General features: G+C 34.2%; 3 protein-coding genes across 3 annotated transcripts in view; 2 read left to right on the forward strand and 1 right to left on the reverse strand.

The window, feature by feature from the left end:
- The window catches only part of LOC112716128 (uncharacterized), a 274,079-nt gene that overhangs the window by 122,484 nt on the left and 131,911 nt on the right, over positions 1–19,684 (forward strand). The gene's annotated exons all lie outside the window — the stretch shown is intronic.
- Positions 1,389–7,977, forward strand: LOC112717822 (uncharacterized). Its single transcript, XM_025769756.1, has 5 exons — positions 1,389–1,452; positions 1,651–1,839; positions 1,907–1,991; positions 2,225–2,324; positions 7,849–7,977. Exons 1-5 carry the CDS (start codon positions 1,389–1,391, stop codon positions 7,975–7,977), a joined length of 567 nt encoding a protein of 188 aa, XP_025625541.1.
- LOC112716123 (aquaporin TIP4-1) lies at positions 16,627–18,813 on the reverse strand. The gene is made up of 3 exons (XM_025767976.3): positions 18,502–18,813; positions 17,878–18,116; positions 16,627–17,215 (listed from the first exon to the last, which is right to left on the reverse strand). Exons 1-3 carry the CDS (start codon positions 18,629–18,631, stop codon positions 16,841–16,843), a joined length of 744 nt encoding a protein of 247 aa, XP_025623761.1. The 5' UTR covers positions 18,632–18,813; the 3' UTR covers positions 16,627–16,840.

Here is a 19,684-nt window from a genome sequence, read left to right on the forward strand (position 1 = left end):
GGATGATATACGAATAAAGCATAAAATAAAGATAGAGATACTTATGTAATTCATTGGTGAGAACTTCAGATAAGCGAATGGAGATGCTTTGTCCCTTCCGTCTCTCTGCTTTCCTACTGTCTTCATCCAATCCTTCTTACTCCTTTCCATGGCAAGCTGTATGTTGGGCATCACCGTTGTCAGTGGCTACAATCCCGTCCTCTCAGTGAAATGTTCAACGCACCCTGTCACGGCACGGCTAATCATCTGTCGGTTCTCAATCAGGTCGGAATAGAATCCATTGATTCTTTTGCGTCTGTCACTAACGCCCAGCCTTCAGGAGTTTGAAGCTCGTCACGGTCATTCAATCATTGAATCCTAATCAGAATACCACAGACAAGGTTTAGACCTTCCGGATTCTCTTGAATGCCGCCATCAATTCTAGCTTATACCACAAAGATTCTGATCAAGGGATCCAAGAGATAAACATTCAAGCCTTGTTTGCTTGTAGAACAGAAGTGGTTGTCAGGCACTCGTTCATAAGTGAGAATGATGATGAGTGTCACATAATCATCACATTCATCATGTTCTTGGGTGCAAATGAATATCTTAGAACAAGAATAAGTAAAATTGAATAGAAGAACAATAGTAATTGCATTAATACTCGAGGTACAGCAGAGCTCCACACCTTAATCTATGGTGTGTAGAAACTCCACCGTTGAAAATACATAAGAACAAGGTCTAGGCATGGCCGAGAGGCCAGCCTCCCACTAATCTATGAACTAGACGTCCAAAGATGATCTAAGGATCTAAAGTGATCAAAAGATTCCAAAGATCAAAAGATGAAAATACAATAGCAAAAAGGTCCTATTTATAGAGAACTAGTAGCTTAGGGTTTACAAAGATGAGTAAATGACATAAAAATCCACTTCTGGGCCCACTTAGTGTGTGCTTGGGCTGAGCATTGAAACATTTTTGTGTAGAGACTTCTCTTGGAGTTAAACGCCAGCTTTTGTGCCAGTTCCGGCGTTTAACGCTGGACAGTTTTGAGCTGATTTGGGACGCCGGTTTGGGCCATCAAATCTCGGGCAAAGTATAGACTATTATAAATTGCTGGAAAGCCCAGGATGTCTACTTTTCAACGCCGTTGAGAGCGCGCCAATTGGGCTTCTGTAGCTCCAGAAAATTCGCTTCGAGTGCAGGGAGGTCAGAATCCAACAGCATCTGCAGTCCTTTTCAGTCTCTGAATCAGATTTTTGCTCAAGTCCCTCAATTTCAGCCAGAAAATACCTAAAATCACAGAAAAATACACAAACTCATAGTAAAGTCCAGAAAAGTGAATTTTAACTAAAAACTAATAGAAATATACTAAAAACTAACTAAAACATACTAAAAACATACTAAAAACAATGCCAAAAAACGTACAAATTATCCACACTCAACGACACTCTCTGCTTCCTGAATTAAAATCTAGTGTGTTGTTTTTTTATTTAAGGGTATACTTTTTACTCAGGCTTAGTTAAAACTATTTATCTTATTGCTTTCACATTTCTCATTTACTGTGGCAGATATTAACTTGCTTGTGTTTGTTGGTAATGAACATGAATAATAGTATTTGCAAACATTTTAATGAAAAAATCATGAGGTTAATGCTGATGTATTGTTGAATAGGTGGATTTCGGGTGATTGGAAAGATCTTTTCTCAGTGTTCTTTGGCTGGTCCTATTAATGGTGAGTTAACTGTAGAAACATCTGCAATTTCGATTCACTCAATGGACATTCAGTTGTTTCATGTTGAGTCCATTCTTCTTGGGGAGAAAATTGCAACTGAAACATCTTTGATACAAACAACCCAGGAAAGTGATATAAATTTAAAAGCATTTGAAATTAAAACAATATTTTAACTCCCTTTCCATTTATCAGATAGCAGATGGAAATGTGTGCCATAATTTGACTATACCTATCTATGTAATACTTCCACGGCTTCTGACGTGTCCAACAACTTTTGCTGGGTAAGTGTCTTGTTCTTGATAATTTCCATTCAGTGTATTGCACAATAGTAATTGTTGCAACTTTTTGCATGTGATGTGCTCAAGGATACTCGGTAAACTATATTTCCATTTCATAAATAACCTTATAATAAATTGTTTTATATTTGCTTGCGAAAATTCTTGGATCCTACACTCCAAATCTTGATAGCTCGATGTCTATTGTTTTATTTTATTCTTTCTCTATTTTCATGCAGTCCCTTTTCAATTGAGTTCAAAGTTGCCATTATCATAAGTTTTCAGTTAGAGCTATCTCAACTGCATAAGAAGACTGACTTTGGAACTCCAAAATTTTGGGTAAATTCAATTCCATTTTCCCCAAACCTGATGCCAGTCATGTGTTAGAACCTGAATCCGTCCAATTAAAAGAAGATTTGACACTTTAAGTGACTTCGGTCAGGATTGACGACACCAGTATTAAACGGTTGTGCGGAAAGGAAGTTACGTTAGTTAAGGTTGCGTGGAGTCAGGCTGATATTGAAGAACACACGTGGAAACTTGAATTCGAAATGCGTACAAACTACTCGCACCTATTCTCAGGTAACTGAATTCAAATTTTGTTTGCAAAATTCTTATTTAGGTGGGTAGAATGTAAAACCCGAATAATTAATAAATAATTAACTCATAAATTAACATTTATTCAAGAAAATTAGAAAATTGAATTCTATAGTTTAATGAGTTAGAGCTAATTAAACTAAGAATTTTGACACTAATTTTGAAGAATTTGGCCTAAGATTGGGTCGAACGAGCTGAACCGGGCAAATCGGACCCGTATTGGGCCCATGGCTCAACCCACAAAGTCACCCACACTTAAAAAAAATCCCTTCTTCCTCCTTCATTCAACAAGAATGCTGAAACAAATTCAAGGAGAGGGGAACAAGAGCAAAACCCTTGACCTCCATTCAACTTGCCATAACTTCCTACTCGGAGCTCTAATTGTCGCACCGTTTACGGCCACGTGACCACCGCATCAAACTCTACGAATCCATTGGAAAAATTTCATAGGTAATCCCCATTTTCTATCCCAGCTACTCATCCCCTTAGTTTCGAATTTCAATGAGTAATTATGTTAAATTTTGTGTAATTTCAGTGTTTAGGTTCGAGTTAGCTTGCAGGTGTTGTTGGGTCTAGCTCACTTGAGCTGTGGGTCAGTTAAGCACCCTCAACACTTTTGTATAATGTTGAATTAGTGAACTCTATATTGATTATAGTAATAATTGTGGTGTTAGATTGAAAATTGATTGTTGGTTGGAAACAATGTGAGGATTTGGAAGCTAGAGATCAAGCTTTGGTGGCTAGAGGGCTGTTTGGTAGGGTCTTGGAGTCTTGGAAGCTTGGAAAATGCTGAGTTGTGAGGTGTTCCAGGCATTAGGAGGAATCGGCCAAGGTATGATTTTGGTTTCTCGTAATTAAAATATAATGTGTCGTGAAAACTTAGGTTGGATGACTTAGGGTAGGTTGAATCATGTATTGGTGTGTATATTGTGTCAAATTTTTGTGAAATAGTTGGGTTGATGATTAATGGCATGAGAAAGTTGATGGTGGTGGAATAATGTAAGTTTGTGGTGTTTGATGATGTATGTGTATATGTATAGAAGTTGATGATTATGTATAATGTTGTTTGGATATGAATTATTGTGTGAAGTGAATATAATTGTGAATTGGTGTGTTATGGAGTAAATGAAGGATGTTGAGGAATGATTGAACTTGGTTGATGCATATTTGGTAACTTTAAAGGGGTTGGAGATTTAAATATTTTGAAAGTTGAGGTTTGGAATTTTAATGAAATCTTTGATTTTTAGCCAACTTTGGCGAAGTGTAACATGGCTTCCGGACCTCTGATTTTTATCAAACTTATCTAGAATGAAAATTTGGTCCGAGAGCTTTACACCGTTTGAAGAACGGATGAAAAATATTTTAAAACAAAAAGTTATGTGCATCGGAAGTTCGGTGTGTAAATCTGAAATTCTGCAACACTTAAACATTTTGCCTCTCCGTAGAATCTGCGTATGCAGACCCTCACATGCAACGGGGCCATTCTCTTTGATTTGGGTGTCTTGCATATGCGAGCAGATGTACGTGTACGCGAGAACTTGATTTTTGAAGGGTTGTGTACGCAAAGGCTAACACGCGAGCGGGACTTCGCTTTGGGTTGCACCTCGCGTAGGTGGGAAGAGGGTTGCGTACACAGATCCTTATTTTTCCAAAACATAAATTTTAGTTTTTAAAACCATTCCTCTGCCTTTCAAAACCCTTGTAATTCTTGTTTAATGCCGGGTAGGTGGATTTTGGGTAGTGGAGTATAATTAGGGCTGTGAAGAAGATAACTTGTTGATGAAGAAAGAGGTAAAGTGATGATGATGATGATGGTGGTGGAAGTGTTGTACATATAATGAGCTTGATGGCTATGCTAAATAATGAATTATGGTTGATATTGACTATATGAATATTGATTGATTATGTGATTTGTTGGACTTCCAAATATTTGAGATACAAGTTTTCCTAGGTGAAAGTAGTGGCTTGCCACCACATGCTCTAAGTTTAGACTCGATACTCTGCTGACCCTATGTCGTAAGTGTGGCCGGACACTTATACCTTTCCAAATGAGTTCACCCCTGTGGATATTCACCGGTGTGTGTTGTATGATTATGAATGATTATGATTTGAGATTTGGGGATGCACGACAGAGGGACAGTCCAATGGTTAGCTACCAGGACTTGTCGGGTTGACTATATAACCGACAGATGAGACTCATCAGCCACAGGATAGATGTGCATCATATGCATTTATATGTTTGTTTGGTGTGCTTTGTTTGGAATGCCTAGCTAATCAGATAAACAACGTGCTACCTATTTATCTGTTGTATCTGAATTCTAATTGTGATTTCTTTGCATGTAATATTTGTGTTTGAAACAAATAACTTTAGTGGGGGTTGGGAGGTTCGGAGGAGTTGGAAAGGGGAGTATTAGATTAGACAGAAGATCCTTAGTTAGTTGCCTAACTGATTTTGGTTTAGTTGTGTTTTATAAGATTAAATCAAGTGTCGAAAGTTCTAGGATTGCCTCTGGCTTCCTCGAAACCTTATATGTTAGTTATGTGGGCACTGTTACCATGCTAAGAACCTCTGTTTCTCACCCCATACATATTTTGTGATTTTCAGATGCATGACGTGAGGCACCTCATTTAGGCATACTGGGAGTTTTTGAAAGCGAATATCTTTTGTATTTTGGGACTTTATTTTGGTTTTAATGCATATATAGATACTCTTATATCTCCACTGTATATGTATATTATGCTTTGTCCCTCTTAGAGGTTGATTTGGAAAAATAGATTTTGTAAATTGTATTTTGAGAGATTCTCTTGTATATATGTATTTATGCTTTGGCCGGTTTTAGCTTCGCGAGCCGAGTCAGAAGCTTTGTTATCTGTATCCTTAGAAATCTTTTCTTATGTCTATAGCTCTTTGTTCTTAACTTATCCAAATTACGATCACGCTTATTTGTTGAGAGATATGCGCCTTTTCGTTTAACGCTTTTGTTTTAAATCTTTTTCAAAAGGCTCCTAGATAAAAATCCTTTTTCACCTATATTATATATATGATTTTACTTTTAGAGGTCGTAATACCTCACCACGTCAGTTTTATGACTTAAGCATAAGAATTTGTGTGGTAGGGTGGTACATGGAGGCTGCTGATCAAACCTAATTCACTAATTTTCAGAGTATACAAAAGCAAATACTTTAGGTATTCAAATTTTATAAGAGTCGACTTAGGTAATAATCCCTCTTGGGGGTAGAGAAGCTTGTTGGAGGAAAAAAAAGTGACTACAAAAAGGCTTATTTGAAAGATACGAAGGAGTAACTTCGTAAATATTATGATAGATACTTAGATTAAAAATTTTTCAACATTGGCTACAATTGTTCAAACAAACAGCTATCGACAAGTAGAATAAGTTAAACAATTAATGATAGAGCACAAAGAATAGAATTATCAAGCAGTGATAGCACAATTCAGCCCAAATATTTTTTAAGCAATATTACATACATAAATTACAGTGGAAAAAGACAAACCTACATGTTTACTAGAGAGGAAAGGTCTATACATTGTTGCTTCGAGGTATAAGATAGCTCATCAATTTTATCACCCACCATTGGAGGTACTTCCAGATCAATGCAAGTCAAAGAAACTCTGGTCCTCCTTGTAGGATCTGAAATGCCCACAAAAAATTAGTGTTTTTTTAATCGAAGGTATTTCACAATTAATTATCGATTGGAAGAAGTTTCTATGAGAGGTTACCTGAGGTTTTCTCAATCTGTCTAAGATATGGCCAGGAGGAGAAATCACTTTGGTATTGTTTGCTGATCTGCCCAAAAGTGATGATGACCTAGCAAAATTCTAGTGTGACACCTACCAACATGAACGATGATGCTAAAATGTAGAAATAGTGGCTTAAGCTCAATGAAAATTTGGAAGGGAGCAAAAATGAGAGGAAGAAGATTCAATTTTTAGCTCACTTTTTGTGACATTTGCAGATAACAAGGAATAAATTGATTTTTAAAAGAGAAAGAATTGGCGATCAGCAGATTTTGGGGACAACAATTAAGTTGGAAGACGATTATGGAAAGTGGGTGAAGATGAAGCTCCTCGAAGACCATACCAATCTCTCTCATAAAGTTCTTTTCTTTCATTTTTTTTAAGTTTTTTTCTTTGTGATATCATATCAATTTTATCGGATATCCCATCATTATTCTTGTATGGAGTCCATGTGGACCCAAATTTTTAAGTTTCATTTAATGAAATTTTTACCTTTAAAAAAAGACACTAAGATCATCTTTAAAAGAAAAAAGTATCATTTCTTTTTATTATAATTTTTTTATTTTTGTTTAATTTTTTTTTTGCATTTAAAAAAATAATGGCCCATGAGTGAATAATGATGGTCCTTCACGAAGACTAGCAAACTTCGATACGGTTTTTCGGGACAAAAATAACTATTTATATACCACAAAAATGGTAGAAAAATTAGGTGTAGTGGTGCATTTCATCAGCTTAAAAATAGAAGTGTTCACGAGTTGGATTGGTTTAAATTTAAAGTGTTTTTGTGAATGGATTCAAACCAATTCAAATCAATTCGAATCGATTAAACTTGGGTTAAATCGGTTTGTGTAATCTTTTTTTGGTGTGAATCAGTTTGTATAATCTGATACTTGATGGAAAATAAAATTTAAAAAAAATATAAAAAAAACGTATGTAGATAATATGCAATAGTAAAAAAAATAAAATAAAAAGCGAGACATCATCAAAGTTATAATTAAATAAATATCATAATTTAAGTTAGAATAAAAGAAAGATGTATATATATTATTATATTTTATTTTTTAAATTAATATAAACTTAATCGGGTAATCAAATTGGTTTATATTTTTCAACCATAAAATTAATGTTTGAACCAATTAAAATTAGGTTTAATTGGGTCCAGTTCAATTACACTACAAGAAAAATATTGAATATTGTCAAATTTAGTATCGGAGTTAACAGCAAATTTATCGACGAATCTAACAATAAATTCGTCGGGTAAAAATGTTATCGTCGGATTCGGTTTTCGACGTAAATTCACTGGTAATAATTAGAGGGGGAAAGAAAAAGTGGCACTATTATTACTGTCGAATTTAGGGGAAAAAATCCAACAGTAAGGTAATTAAATGAAACGCGTCGTTTTGGTCACAAGCTGATCCCCTAAATTCAAATTTGCGAACCCTTCCCTTCCATTTCTACAACATCATTAACCTCACTTCTCTCTCCTTTCTCTTTCTCTCTTATCGTCAGCCCCCATTGCCACAATTCGCTGCCGGTTTGCCATTGTTGACCATTTTCCACGACTCCAACATCGTTGCCGTCGAGGAGCGTCCACTAGAGCTTATTTTTGCCATGGAGGAACTTGTTTCTCCCCTGTGAGTTGCTGCCTTTGTTGTTCACTGTCGCCACCGCTTGCCTTTGTCAGCTGCGATGCTACCTTTCCTCCTTCATTTAGGTATGTCTTCTTCCCTTCCTTCTTCTATTTTTTTTGACATTATTGACATTTACTAAACCCTAATCCTACACTTTTCTGTCCCATTTTTATCATGTTAATTACTTGTTTAGTTTCTTTAGATTTTATTATGATTTTGAATTTGTGGATTGATGATAAAATTAAGATAGGCTTTTTGCTTAAAGATGCAGATAATTAAATTGTTTGTAGAGGTGTAACTCTGTGACTATTTTATGAAAATGACTAAAACTGTTTGATAATTTTTTTTTTGAAATATCATGCTCGGATAAAAAATAACTAAAGACTAAAAATGTACAGAACTTAATCCAAGTTATTGTAAAAAAATTCAAGTACTCAAAATGAGATAACTTCTAAACTTGTTGCTTTGATTTGGAAAGTATTTTTTTTTGGTGACTTTGATTTGAAAAGTATAATAATGAATAAAATAATTTAATATTAGAGTTGTTGTAAATTCAAGGTTATGTAGTAAATAATCAAAATTTGTAGTTGTAAATTTAGGATTATGTAGTAAACGATCAAAATATAGTAAATTTGTTGCTTTGTTACCGCTTTCACTAACTGCTAGAAATACTTATCATCGGTAGTTATAAAGCACTTGCAAAATTTGTATTTTGTTAGTTATCTATTATGATGGAACAAAATTGTGCCCAAATTTAAATAACATGGTATTTAGTTGAATTTTAACCTGAAATCAATCAATCTTTACTCGATTCTGAGTTTTAATTAACCTAGATATATGATGGATAATATAAATGAAGATATTCAGTTGAATGATTATATTAAAGATTATACCTGAATTCACTTTTAGTTTATGCGATTAAATTTGGTATCATAAGCACTAAATTGGAACTAACTATATCTTTTATGATTTATTTTATTTACTTTAGTCCTACTTTATTATCTTGATCTATGTCTGTAATTTTAATTTGGATTAATTTTCAAAATGCAAGCAACATCTTTCGTTTAACAGTTACCTATACACTCTTTTATTGTCATCTTATTAAAGATTTTTATTTCCTAATCTGTTTCTTAAACTATATTACTAGGTAGTATGCTACTAGAAATTATAATAAAGAATCTTTTGAGGAAGAAAAATTACAAGGAAGCGGTACCCTTAGTGGATGAGCTTGAAGCTGAAGATGAAATGTCAAAAGTCAAGCTCTCATTCGTTCATGCTCAAATAGGATTTCTATTACTCTTTTACTTGCATTTTGATATTTGAACTTGTTTGTAATTTTTTAACAAAAAATTATAGACAAATTATTATAAAAAATTATAAAACTTTGAAATTTTTTAGTTTAAAAATTATTAAATTTAAATATTTAAAATTATATATTAAATTTGTAAACATTTTTTTAAAAAGTTAAAATTTAAGTATACCGTCGGTTAAATACACCGGTAACTGTTAATTTAATTAATAATAAATAATATATTATCGTCGAATTTACCGTCGTATTATATCTCAGTATTTTATTTGGTTCAAAATAAGTACAGAGACTAAAATAAGACTAATGACCAATTTACCCCTTTTTTAAAATGAAGACATAACACAAAATCCCCAAAACATAACACCCAAAATCCCTAATCCCCTCTTCAGCCCTTTCCCCTCTTCCCTCGAAGGTGCTGGCATATGGATTCACCATCGGAGAAGGCCATCTTGCCACCATACTAACGTTTTCCGGTGTCGCATTCGCCTTTGACGAGGAAGGCTTGCCACCGTTTCTACAAAGACCTTCATCTCACCTTTTTTGTCGCGTTCCCTTTCGCGATCTGTTTTTTGGTGCTCGCCGGTCTCTGTCTATTGTACTCTTTATTCGTTTGTCTGTTTCTCTTTCCGATCTCTGTTGTGGTCGTTGATTTTTTCTCCATGTATTTTTTGTTTCGTTATTATTTGTCAATTTTTTTCTACGAAGATAAATGCATAACAAATCCGAATAATTCACTATGTCACATAATCTCAGCAGCATAATAAAAATAATAGAAAAGAAGGTCAATAATAATCTCATAAAGCTTGAGATTACTAAAACTGCATAGAAAGTAATCTCCGATGCTTTTGAGAACCACATAGAAAGTAAGAAAATGTTTACCAAAAAAAATAAAAAAAAGTAACACACAAAGGAGAAAGAACTGAATAATGTTAAAGATGATCAAAGAGAAGAAGAAGTGAGATCTAAGTTTATTTGATAAGGTTAGAATTAATTAATTAAAATGAGAGTATTTTAGACATAAAATATTATTAAAATTTCAGTTTTTGTTTCTAAAATTTTAGTTTCTTGTGTTTTTATTTTTCAAAAATACTAAAAAAATTAAAATTTTTAAGATGAATACTGAAATTTTAGTTCCATCTCAATATTTCAAAATAAACATTACCTCAACGATTTTTTTTATTTAATGAGTAACACTGAATTTGGAGTATTTAATTATTAATCAGTTATAATAATTTGCTTTAAAAATATACATCCATAGCCATTGGTACTTGGTAGTGGAGAATAGCTGTGGCTAGCAGCTTTTAATAAGTCCATGGATGGTGGACAATGTTGTCTCGTCCATTTTCATCATGAAAGCAAACAAATAATTCCCACAAAATATCGTTGACTTTTCCTTTGTTGATTAACCAGGATTATTAATACTTTTAAGGCATATATGATCTATCATCCCTACTTGCATGTTTACATCTATGAGACTATGACCCGAAACCTACAAATTAAAAATTGTAGTTGGTTTATTTTTCAAATAGAGGAATGTGGGGAAAACAAATTGATCTATGAATAAAATACTGAGAATAAAGTCGTCGTTATTTTTGACAATTGAAATTGAGGCTCATAAATTTTAATATGGGAAGTAAATTGGTGTTTTGATTAGAAATGGAGGAATGGTGTGTTTTACCCGATGGTGGATGTATGTTCAACACGCAGGGGCGTGGTGGCTGCGGGGAATGTCAGGTGAGATGACGTGGCGCAGGATGAGTGAGACACGGTGGCAAAACGTGGGGGCGTGCTAACTCATAACGTGGGGGCGTGATGATGACGTGGCGGAGCAAGAACAAGCCACGCAAGCATCACGTGGGGGCGTGATGATGATGTGGCAGACCAAGATTTGGCCACGCTGGCACCACGTGGGGGCGTGATGATTGCAACGTAGGCATCACGTGGGGGCGTTATGATGACGTGGTGGAGCACAAATTAGCCACGCAAGCACCACGTGGGGGCGTGTTGATGACGTGTGCATCACGTGGGGGCGTGATGACGTGGCACGTGGGGGCGTGATGACACGTGGCAGTACGTGATTCGCCTGAGGCAATCAAAACGTGGGGGCGTAGTGAATGCTACCCTCTATATAAGGCAGTGCACGACTTCATTTTCATTCTGAGGAAGTGTGTGAGTGTTCTTTGAGTGTGTTTCTGGTGTAATGAAGGGTACTGCAAACTTGGTAGTGTATTGCAACGGTGAGATAATACGTAATACTCATGAGGGAGTGAGGTTTGTGTGCCAGATCGTTTTCGTTTGTGGTTCCATGCACCATGACGTTTATGGAACTTCAGAATGGTCTCTGTCAAAGCATGGAGAACGGTACGTTAATGAGAGTGAGCAGAATTCTGTACCAAAATCCGGTTGTAGTTTTTGGTGGTCTAATATAGTTTGATACCATGCCAATCACTGACGAAGTGACTATGCATAATATGTTTCAAATTCACCGGCAGACTCAGATGCGACAGCCACATATTGAGTTGTATGTTGAGTTTGAAACCGTAGAGGCGGAAGGGATTCAAAATGACTTAGAGGTGGAGGATGATAGAGCAGCAGTGTACGAGGGAATGAATAGTGACAGCGAAGAGGACTTCGAAGCTACTTATGAAGCCGGCAACGAAGACGAGGATGGTGATGTGGGAGTTGAGACAGCAGCTGATAATGTAGTGGTTCACCCATCGATCAATCAACCGATGAACGTGCCACCTTTTATGCGTGAGTTGGATCTCGACGCCATGCATGCACCGGAGTTTCTGGAATATTCAAACATAGGTACGTGATGACCGAATAATATGTTATCTTTAATATATACTTTGGATTGATTAGTAAACGATGATGGGCACTTTCTATAGGCGTTGCTGATCCCGAGGACGGAGAGTTCCGAATTGGAGTGGAATACAGTTCTAGAAAGTCGGTCGTGGAAGCAATTAGAAGTTACACTATCGCTAGAGGAGTTGACTACGACGTGTATAAGTCTGAGCCACAAACGTTCTATGCAAAATGCAAGATGTATGGGCGTGGGTGCGACTGGCTTATCCGAGCCAGCTTGATACGGAAAAAAGGTTGTTGGGAGATACGCAGATACAACGGTAGGCACACGTGCACAACTGGAGTGATTTCACAGGATCATTCCAAGTTGGACTCGGACACAGTTGCTGAGGCTATAAGGCCATTGGTCGAGACTGACCCGTCCATAAAGGTAAAAACTATAATAGCCGAAGTCTAGTCAAGGTTCAACTATACCATCAGTTACCGAAAGGCTTGGTTGGCAAAACAGAAGTCCATAGCGAAAGTTTTCGGTGATTGGGAGGAGAGTTACCAAGCCTTGCCGTGGTGGCTCTTGGTTATGGTTCAGAAGATTCCTGGGTCAGTTGTCCAGATAGAAACACGCCCACTCTACAATGGGAATGAAGAGGCGCAAGGGGTAAAAATACTTCATCGCGTATTTTGGAGTTTCAATCCATGCGTTAGGGCATTCAGGCATTGCAAACCCCTAGTTCAGGTTGACGGAACACACCTATATGGAAAGTACAAAGGTACACTTCTGGTCGCTGTTGCACAGGATGGGAACCAGAACATTGTGCCTATTGCTTTTGCCTTAGTGGAAGGGGAGACAGCTGATGCGTGGCACTTCTTCCTAAGGAATCTGCGAATGCATGTTGTCAGAAAAGATGGTGTGGGTATGATCTCGGACCGGCATGAGTCAATTCGGGCAGCGGTAAATCGTTCCGGAGGTGACTGGCAACCTCCAAGAGCATGGTGGATGTTTTGTATAAGGCACATCGGCAGCAACTTCCTACGCGCATTCAAAGTCCCTCACTTGCAGAAGCTTGTGGTCAATATTGGGTATTCAAGAACGGTGGAGGAGTATAACATCAACTATAAGAGGTTGGAAGAGCGAGGCGAGGCATATGCCAGGTGGTGTGATGCCATTGGACTTAGACATTGGGTATTGGCATTCGACGAGGGACATCGATGGGGCCATATGACGACGAACCTTGTCGAGTGCATTAACTCAGTGTTGAAGGGTGCCCGTAATCTACCTGTGTTGGCACTAGTTCGAGCAACATATTATCGGTTAAATAAACTTTTTACGCGGAAGAGTGCTGAGTCTTACGAACGCAAACGTGCGGGATATACTTATTCCGTATTCGCACAGCAGCGGATAGAGGCAAGTATGCAACAGGCAAGTATTCGCGAAGCAATGGTAGATACTTCGCATGGGCATATGCGGTCGACTTATCTGTGAATAGGGTCGACCCTAACAGACAGAAAATCTGACATCTCACGTATCTCCTTATGGACTCTTCAGTGTCCAACGGCTCCTCATCTCTGACACTTCGAACCCAACCGAGCTTTATATAGGATTTTGAATTACGACTGAGCACCGGTTGACGACCGAATATTGCCATGCTCTGACTCTGAACGAAATCACTACTACTGTCAGTCCATCCACTCACAGGCTCTCCATCAATTGGTAAGCCAAATATATGTACAACATCCTCCAATGTCACCGTAACCTCACCCACCGGCAACACAAAAGTGTGAGTCTCCGGCCTCCACCTTTCAACCAGAGCAGCTAACAACGGGTGAGATCCTCTTATCATCCCAATCCTAGATACGTGGTAGAATCCGGTGGCACGTAAGTAGTTTTCAACCCTCGGGTTCCAACTCTGTGGCTGATCCAATTTACGCACCAACAAATTTCTGTTGGGCTGCATCAACAAAATTATATTTGTTATATTACCTATAAATATTCATTTATTAATAAACAAACATTAAAAAATGGATTTATAAAATGTATGTGATCACTTTAATTAATAATAATATTTACATATTTATTTATTTCAATAGTTACAAGTGCATTAGCATAGCTAAAATAATTTTTTTTCGTGCACCGACATTTATTTATTTCTCTAACATTATTAATAACAAGCTACATATATTTTTCTAATATTTATTTATTTATTACTTTAACAATTATGTATTAAACTTTTGAATATGTTCCACATTTATTTATAGAATGTATATATTATTTATTTATTTTATTATAGTATTATTTTTATATTTTTATCGTAAAAAAATATATTTTTTTAAAAAATTTTAGTTTGTCGTATAAAAAATTATTGTATAATAAATAGTTATACACAAAAAAAGTTAATATTTAAAATTAAATTAAATAACAGGGAAATTAAATTTTTTAATATTTTTATAACAGCAAATTAATTTAAAATTAACAAAAAAAGTTATATTTAAACAAATTAAATAACATAAAAAACAGAAATAAAAATACACAATAAAATTATATTATCCTTCCGACCTTATAATTTAGCAACTTACATAGATTGGATGATCCAAATAATTTATAATATGTTCCTCTAGAGCTTTATAATCACGAACCATTCTTTAAAATAAAAATAAAATAATATCTTTTTTTCCTTCCTATTTTTTTCACCCTTTCTCCACGGTGGTGAAGCAGCAGCCAGCCCTCTTTGGAAGAATGCTTCTGTTTATATGGAGCAAGAGACCAAGCTCTCCTTCCCCTCACTAACACTCTCTATCTCATTGTAACAAAGCTAAGGCTTCCGTTTATATAGAGCTTGAATGCCCTGCATGCTATTTACCAGGGTGAGACATGTCCCCTGCATGCCAGCAGCTTCAGCACGCCCTCTGTGGTGCATCGGGACTCTGCCACGCCAGCTCCACCATGCCCTTACGTGGTGCCAGTCGCTGCATGTCGGCCACGTCATCTCGCCCCTGCGTGGTGTGACACGTTGCATTCCGGTCCCGTCATCTCGTCCCTGCGTGGTGGGACATGTTGCACCGTAGCAGGGTCACCACGCCCCTGCGTGTTGACCGGCAGTTCCACCACCTGGTAAATCCCCTCATCCTCCAATATTCTTCCAAAACACCAACTACTTTTCCATAAGAATAATAATTTCCGTGAAATTGACGATGTCATTTTTATTACAAATTGAAAATTTTTTTTCCTTTTATTATCGCCGGGCTCAATTCAGTCGATTTTTATTAGTATTTTAAGAAATCGACAAAATTTAAATCAATAGTACAAATTGTTGCGTTTTTGAACATTTTTTTAGAGAAAATATTTAAATTAATCTCTAAAAATTTTAAAAATAGACATTTTAGATTACAAAAAATATTAATATACAAAAATATCTTTAAGATTTTATTCTGAGACACGTATAAATCAGTCTTCAGTTTATTTTTTGACAAAATAATTATCTATATCAGTCTTTAAAAATTTCAAAAGCAGATATTTTAGTTTAAAAAAAATTAATACATAAATCAATTCTTAATATTATTTTTCATCAGACATAATAGTCTTCTATCTAAAAAAATAAAATTATTATTATTATTATTATTATTATTATTATTAATTATACAATAATACTGTACCATAATTTTTTGTATTTTTTAGATAAAAATATTTATAAATTTATTCATTATATATATATATATTTATTCATTATATATATATATATATATATATATATATATATATATATATATATATATATATATATAGTCACTCAATAATAATAATAATAATAATAATAATAATAATAATAATAATAATGATATTCAATAAAATTATTAGAGATTATTTTACAAGAAATTTAAGGTTAAATCTATTTGATATTTTTGTATTTAATATAATTAAAAGATGTTCTATTTTAAAAAATATGTTTGTATTAAAAAAATATTTTAATTTAGATTTTAAAGTATCATTATTCACTTTATTTGTTTTTAATAAAAAGAGTGTATTAATATGCTAGTGTCATTTTCTACTTACACAAAGTTAAGTTAATAATAATAAATATTGACATATAATAAAAATAAAATAGACGGAGAACTGTTATAATTGACAGAGAAAAATGTTGTAGATTGATCTGCGTATTAATTTTTTTAAGGATTAAAATGTTCATTTTCAAAATTTTTGGGAATTGATTTGGATAATTATTCTATTAAAAATAAATTGAAAAGTAATTTGTTTATTGGAGTAAAATTTTAAAAATTAATCTATATATTAAATTTTTTTGGACTAAAATATTTGTTTTTAAATATTTAGGACTGATTTGGATAATTATTGTTTTTTTAATTACCGACAAATGAATAATGTATTTTCAACGTGTTTTCTTAATAGGAAATTGATAACTTTTTGTTTAAAGGAATATCTGATAGGAATAAATATTTGGGGTACTAACATGTAAACTGGAAATTACGTTTTAAACTATGATAACGCATAATAGCAGCTTAGATTTTGAATCATTGATTAATAAAAAGAAATTAAACTCAACTACTCAAGTTTTATTAGGAGAAGATCACTAAGTAATAATTAATTAATTATACATAAAGGAGACATTCTCAACACCTAATACACAAATTACACTAATAAAGAAAAGAAAGACTAGATGATCAAGAAATAAAATACACCACCATATATATATAGAAGCAAATAAAAGGAAAGTGCAAGTTTGAAATCCAAAATACAATTTTCATATTAGTTTTCTTCATCACGAGGGATCAGAACATGGGTACGGTCAATGAAGAAATGCTCATACATGAAACCTGCAAGGCCTCCACCAATGAGAGGCCCAACCCAATAAACCCAGTGATCAGTCCAGTTACCAGCGACCAATGCAGGCCCAAAAGATCTTGCTGGGTTCATTGAGGCCGCAGAGAAGGCCCCACCAGCGAGAATGTTGGCCCCAACAACGAACCCAACAAGTGTGGGCCCATGTCCAGCGAGAGCTCCTTTCTTTGGATCCACCATAGTTGCATAGACAGCAAACAACAACGAGAAAGTCAACACTATTTCCCAAATCACCCCTTGAGTGTACCCAACTCCACTTGCTAGAGTGTGAACCGGAGTTGCCTGCACATGCAAAATTCATTGTTCAGATAAAATTTATAGAATTTAATTTTGATACCGGAATGTAAAATAGTTTTACGCCTAAATCTAATTATATAATGTTATATTATAAAAAATAAATATTATTTTTATTAATGTCATAAATAGTCATCCAAAAAAATAGATACGATTATAAGAATTAGTATATCAAAATTAAACTATTTAATCTGAATTATTTTTTTATTTTAGAAAAAATTTTTAATTAATTATACTCTTGGTATATTAAATACATACATATATAATAATTAATTTTGTAAGTAATTTTTTTACATACATAATACAAAGCACTTTTTATTTTTGGAAATGTATAAGTATATAATGAAAAATACTAAACAATGTAAATAATGGATATATAGAATTCATTTAGATATGCGGGTGATTATTCTAATATTAAAATTTAGGTAAATAATTTAAAGTATAATGTGTTTTAATTTGATTGGTTGTTCTTGGTATTGTTGAAGAAAGTTATTAGAATTAACAATTTGATGTATTTTATAGTTTAAACCGTCGAAACTTTTATAGTTAACTTAAGAGTAACTAGAGAGTACAAAGGGTGATATGGAAAGTAGAAACCAAGGTCTGTGCATAAATACTGAAATTATTATTAATATTATTATAATTATTACCAGTCCTCCGGAAAGGTAGTAAAGAAGGTAAGAAGCTGCTGCAGATGCCACCAACTGATCTATCCAATAAAGGACCGATCGGACCACCGTGATGTGCCCGCCGACCAGCAGCCCAAGGGTCACGGCAGGGTTGAGGTGCCCGCCGGAGATATGACCGGCTGAAATCATGACAGCCACCACAAGTGCATGTGCCACGGCCACGGCAAACAAGCCCACCAGCGCATCTCCACTCAGCTTGTCTACAATCAGTTACAAATATGTCAGTTTTAGTCTCACCTCATCAATTATTATAAATTTGTTAGCCAATAAATTTCTGTATGCACTAGAATTCGAATAAAAAAAGCAACAATAACAAAAACTTCACACATGTATAATAATTTTAAAAAAATACACAATTCTACAATTTAAAACTTACACATCTAAAATTTATGTTAGTTGATATAATATGTTAAGAAAGAGAATTATATTCTTCTAAAGTGAAGATGTGAATAAAATGAGAAAGTAAAAGATTAATCATTTTTAAATACGACTCGCAAGTTACAAATTCAATAATAATTACTGTATTGTTTTACAATTATTCTACTCATTAGAGGATTTTTTCCCCCCTAGAATAGTATATGTTACCAGCGGCCATGGCGGAACCAACGCCGACGAAGACAAAGAGGAAGGTGGTTATGAACTCAACCACGAGGGCCTGAATGCAATCTGGCTGGGTGGCCTCTCTGGTGGTTCCAAGAGCGATCTTGTTGGCCATGCCTTCTTGGTTCTGAATATGTGATTTTTAATTTGTTTTATGATGAATGATGATAGTAAGTATTGAGGCAAAGTGGCAATTATATATGCAAAAACAAAAACAAAAGCATCAATTTAATAATTGCGTTCCTTTCTGAGAAATATTGCAAGTGGTGGACCACACTTACCTAGCTATGCCTTCCCATATGTGATTGCCGCTTTCACTCGTTACATATTCATGTTTCATTCGTTGACAAAATTATTATTAATTGTTATATATTCATGTTCCAACATGTTATATATTAATTGTTAGATCTGAATTAGTTTAACTTTATGTGTATGATATTTAATTTCTAAGGAAGTTCCTATATATGTTTTATGAATATTCCATGTCCATATATCACAACTGTATCTCTTCGTATCTTCTTTTTAACTAAATCATGTCAGTATGATTTTTAATTAAGTTTCATTTTGATTAAAGAAATCAAACTTGAAATGAAAACTAAAACATAATTTCTTTATTTTTAATTAAAAATAATTAATATCTGTAATGGACATATAAATTAAAAATTTAACTGAAAACCCAAACTATAATTTGAGTAATATTATTAAAATTTTTAATTTGTTTTTCTTTTTATGAAAAACCAAATTTTCTTAGATTATATCATTATTTTCAATTGGAGGTAGTGCAACTTAAAGTGAATGCAATAGTTAGGTAGATGTAAAATCAAAATGTTAGTAACGGAAAATAAAATGAAGGTAATAATTAATAAATAATAAATAAAATAAATTCAGACTATTTTTTTCTATCGATATAAAATAGTTGATAGGTTAATAATTAAATAAACTTAGCACTTCGTTGACGTAGCTTCGTAGGAATCTATACAATTATTATCAATTTATCATACTGATGGAAAAGAAGATCGTTTTTATGTCAGCAGAAATGAACATGATTGGACAGCTTTTTCTCAACTTTATTTTCTGGATGCATCTCTATAAAGTATAATTATAATTTTACAAATAGTGAAATAATTGGAAATACTTTGTAGCTTTGATTAATTATTTTTTATAAGTT

Source organism: Arachis hypogaea, chromosome 10, assembly GCF_003086295.3.
Source record: "Arachis hypogaea cultivar Tifrunner chromosome 10, arahy.Tifrunner.gnm2.J5K5, whole genome shotgun sequence".
NCBI lineage: Eukaryota > Viridiplantae > Streptophyta > Magnoliopsida > Fabales > Fabaceae > Arachis > Arachis hypogaea.

Excerpts from the sequence above, each read along its gene's own strand:
- LOC112716123 (XM_025767976.3), bottom strand. The coding sequence starts at position 18,631 with ATGGCCAACAAGATCGCTCTTGGAACCACCAGAGAGGCCACCCAGCCA. Across the intron at positions 18,117-18,501 it reads TGGTTCCGCCATGGCCGCTG|ACAAGCTGAGTGGAGATGCG; the intron begins GTAACATATACT and ends AACTGATTGTAG. Across the intron at positions 17,216-17,877 it reads ACTACCTTTCCGGAGGACTG|GCAACTCCGGTTCACACTCT; the intron begins GTAATAATTATA and ends TTGCATGTGCAG.
- LOC112717822 (XM_025769756.1), top strand. The coding sequence starts at position 1,389 with ATGCCAAAAAACGTACAAATTATCCACACTCAACGACACTCTCTGCTT. Across the intron at positions 1,992-2,224 it reads TGTCCAACAACTTTTGCTGG|TCCCTTTTCAATTGAGTTCA; the intron begins GTAAGTGTCTTG and ends ATTTTCATGCAG. Across the intron at positions 2,325-7,848 it reads TTGGAACTCCAAAATTTTGG|CCCCCATTGCCACAATTCGC; the intron begins GTAAATTCAATT and ends TCTTATCGTCAG.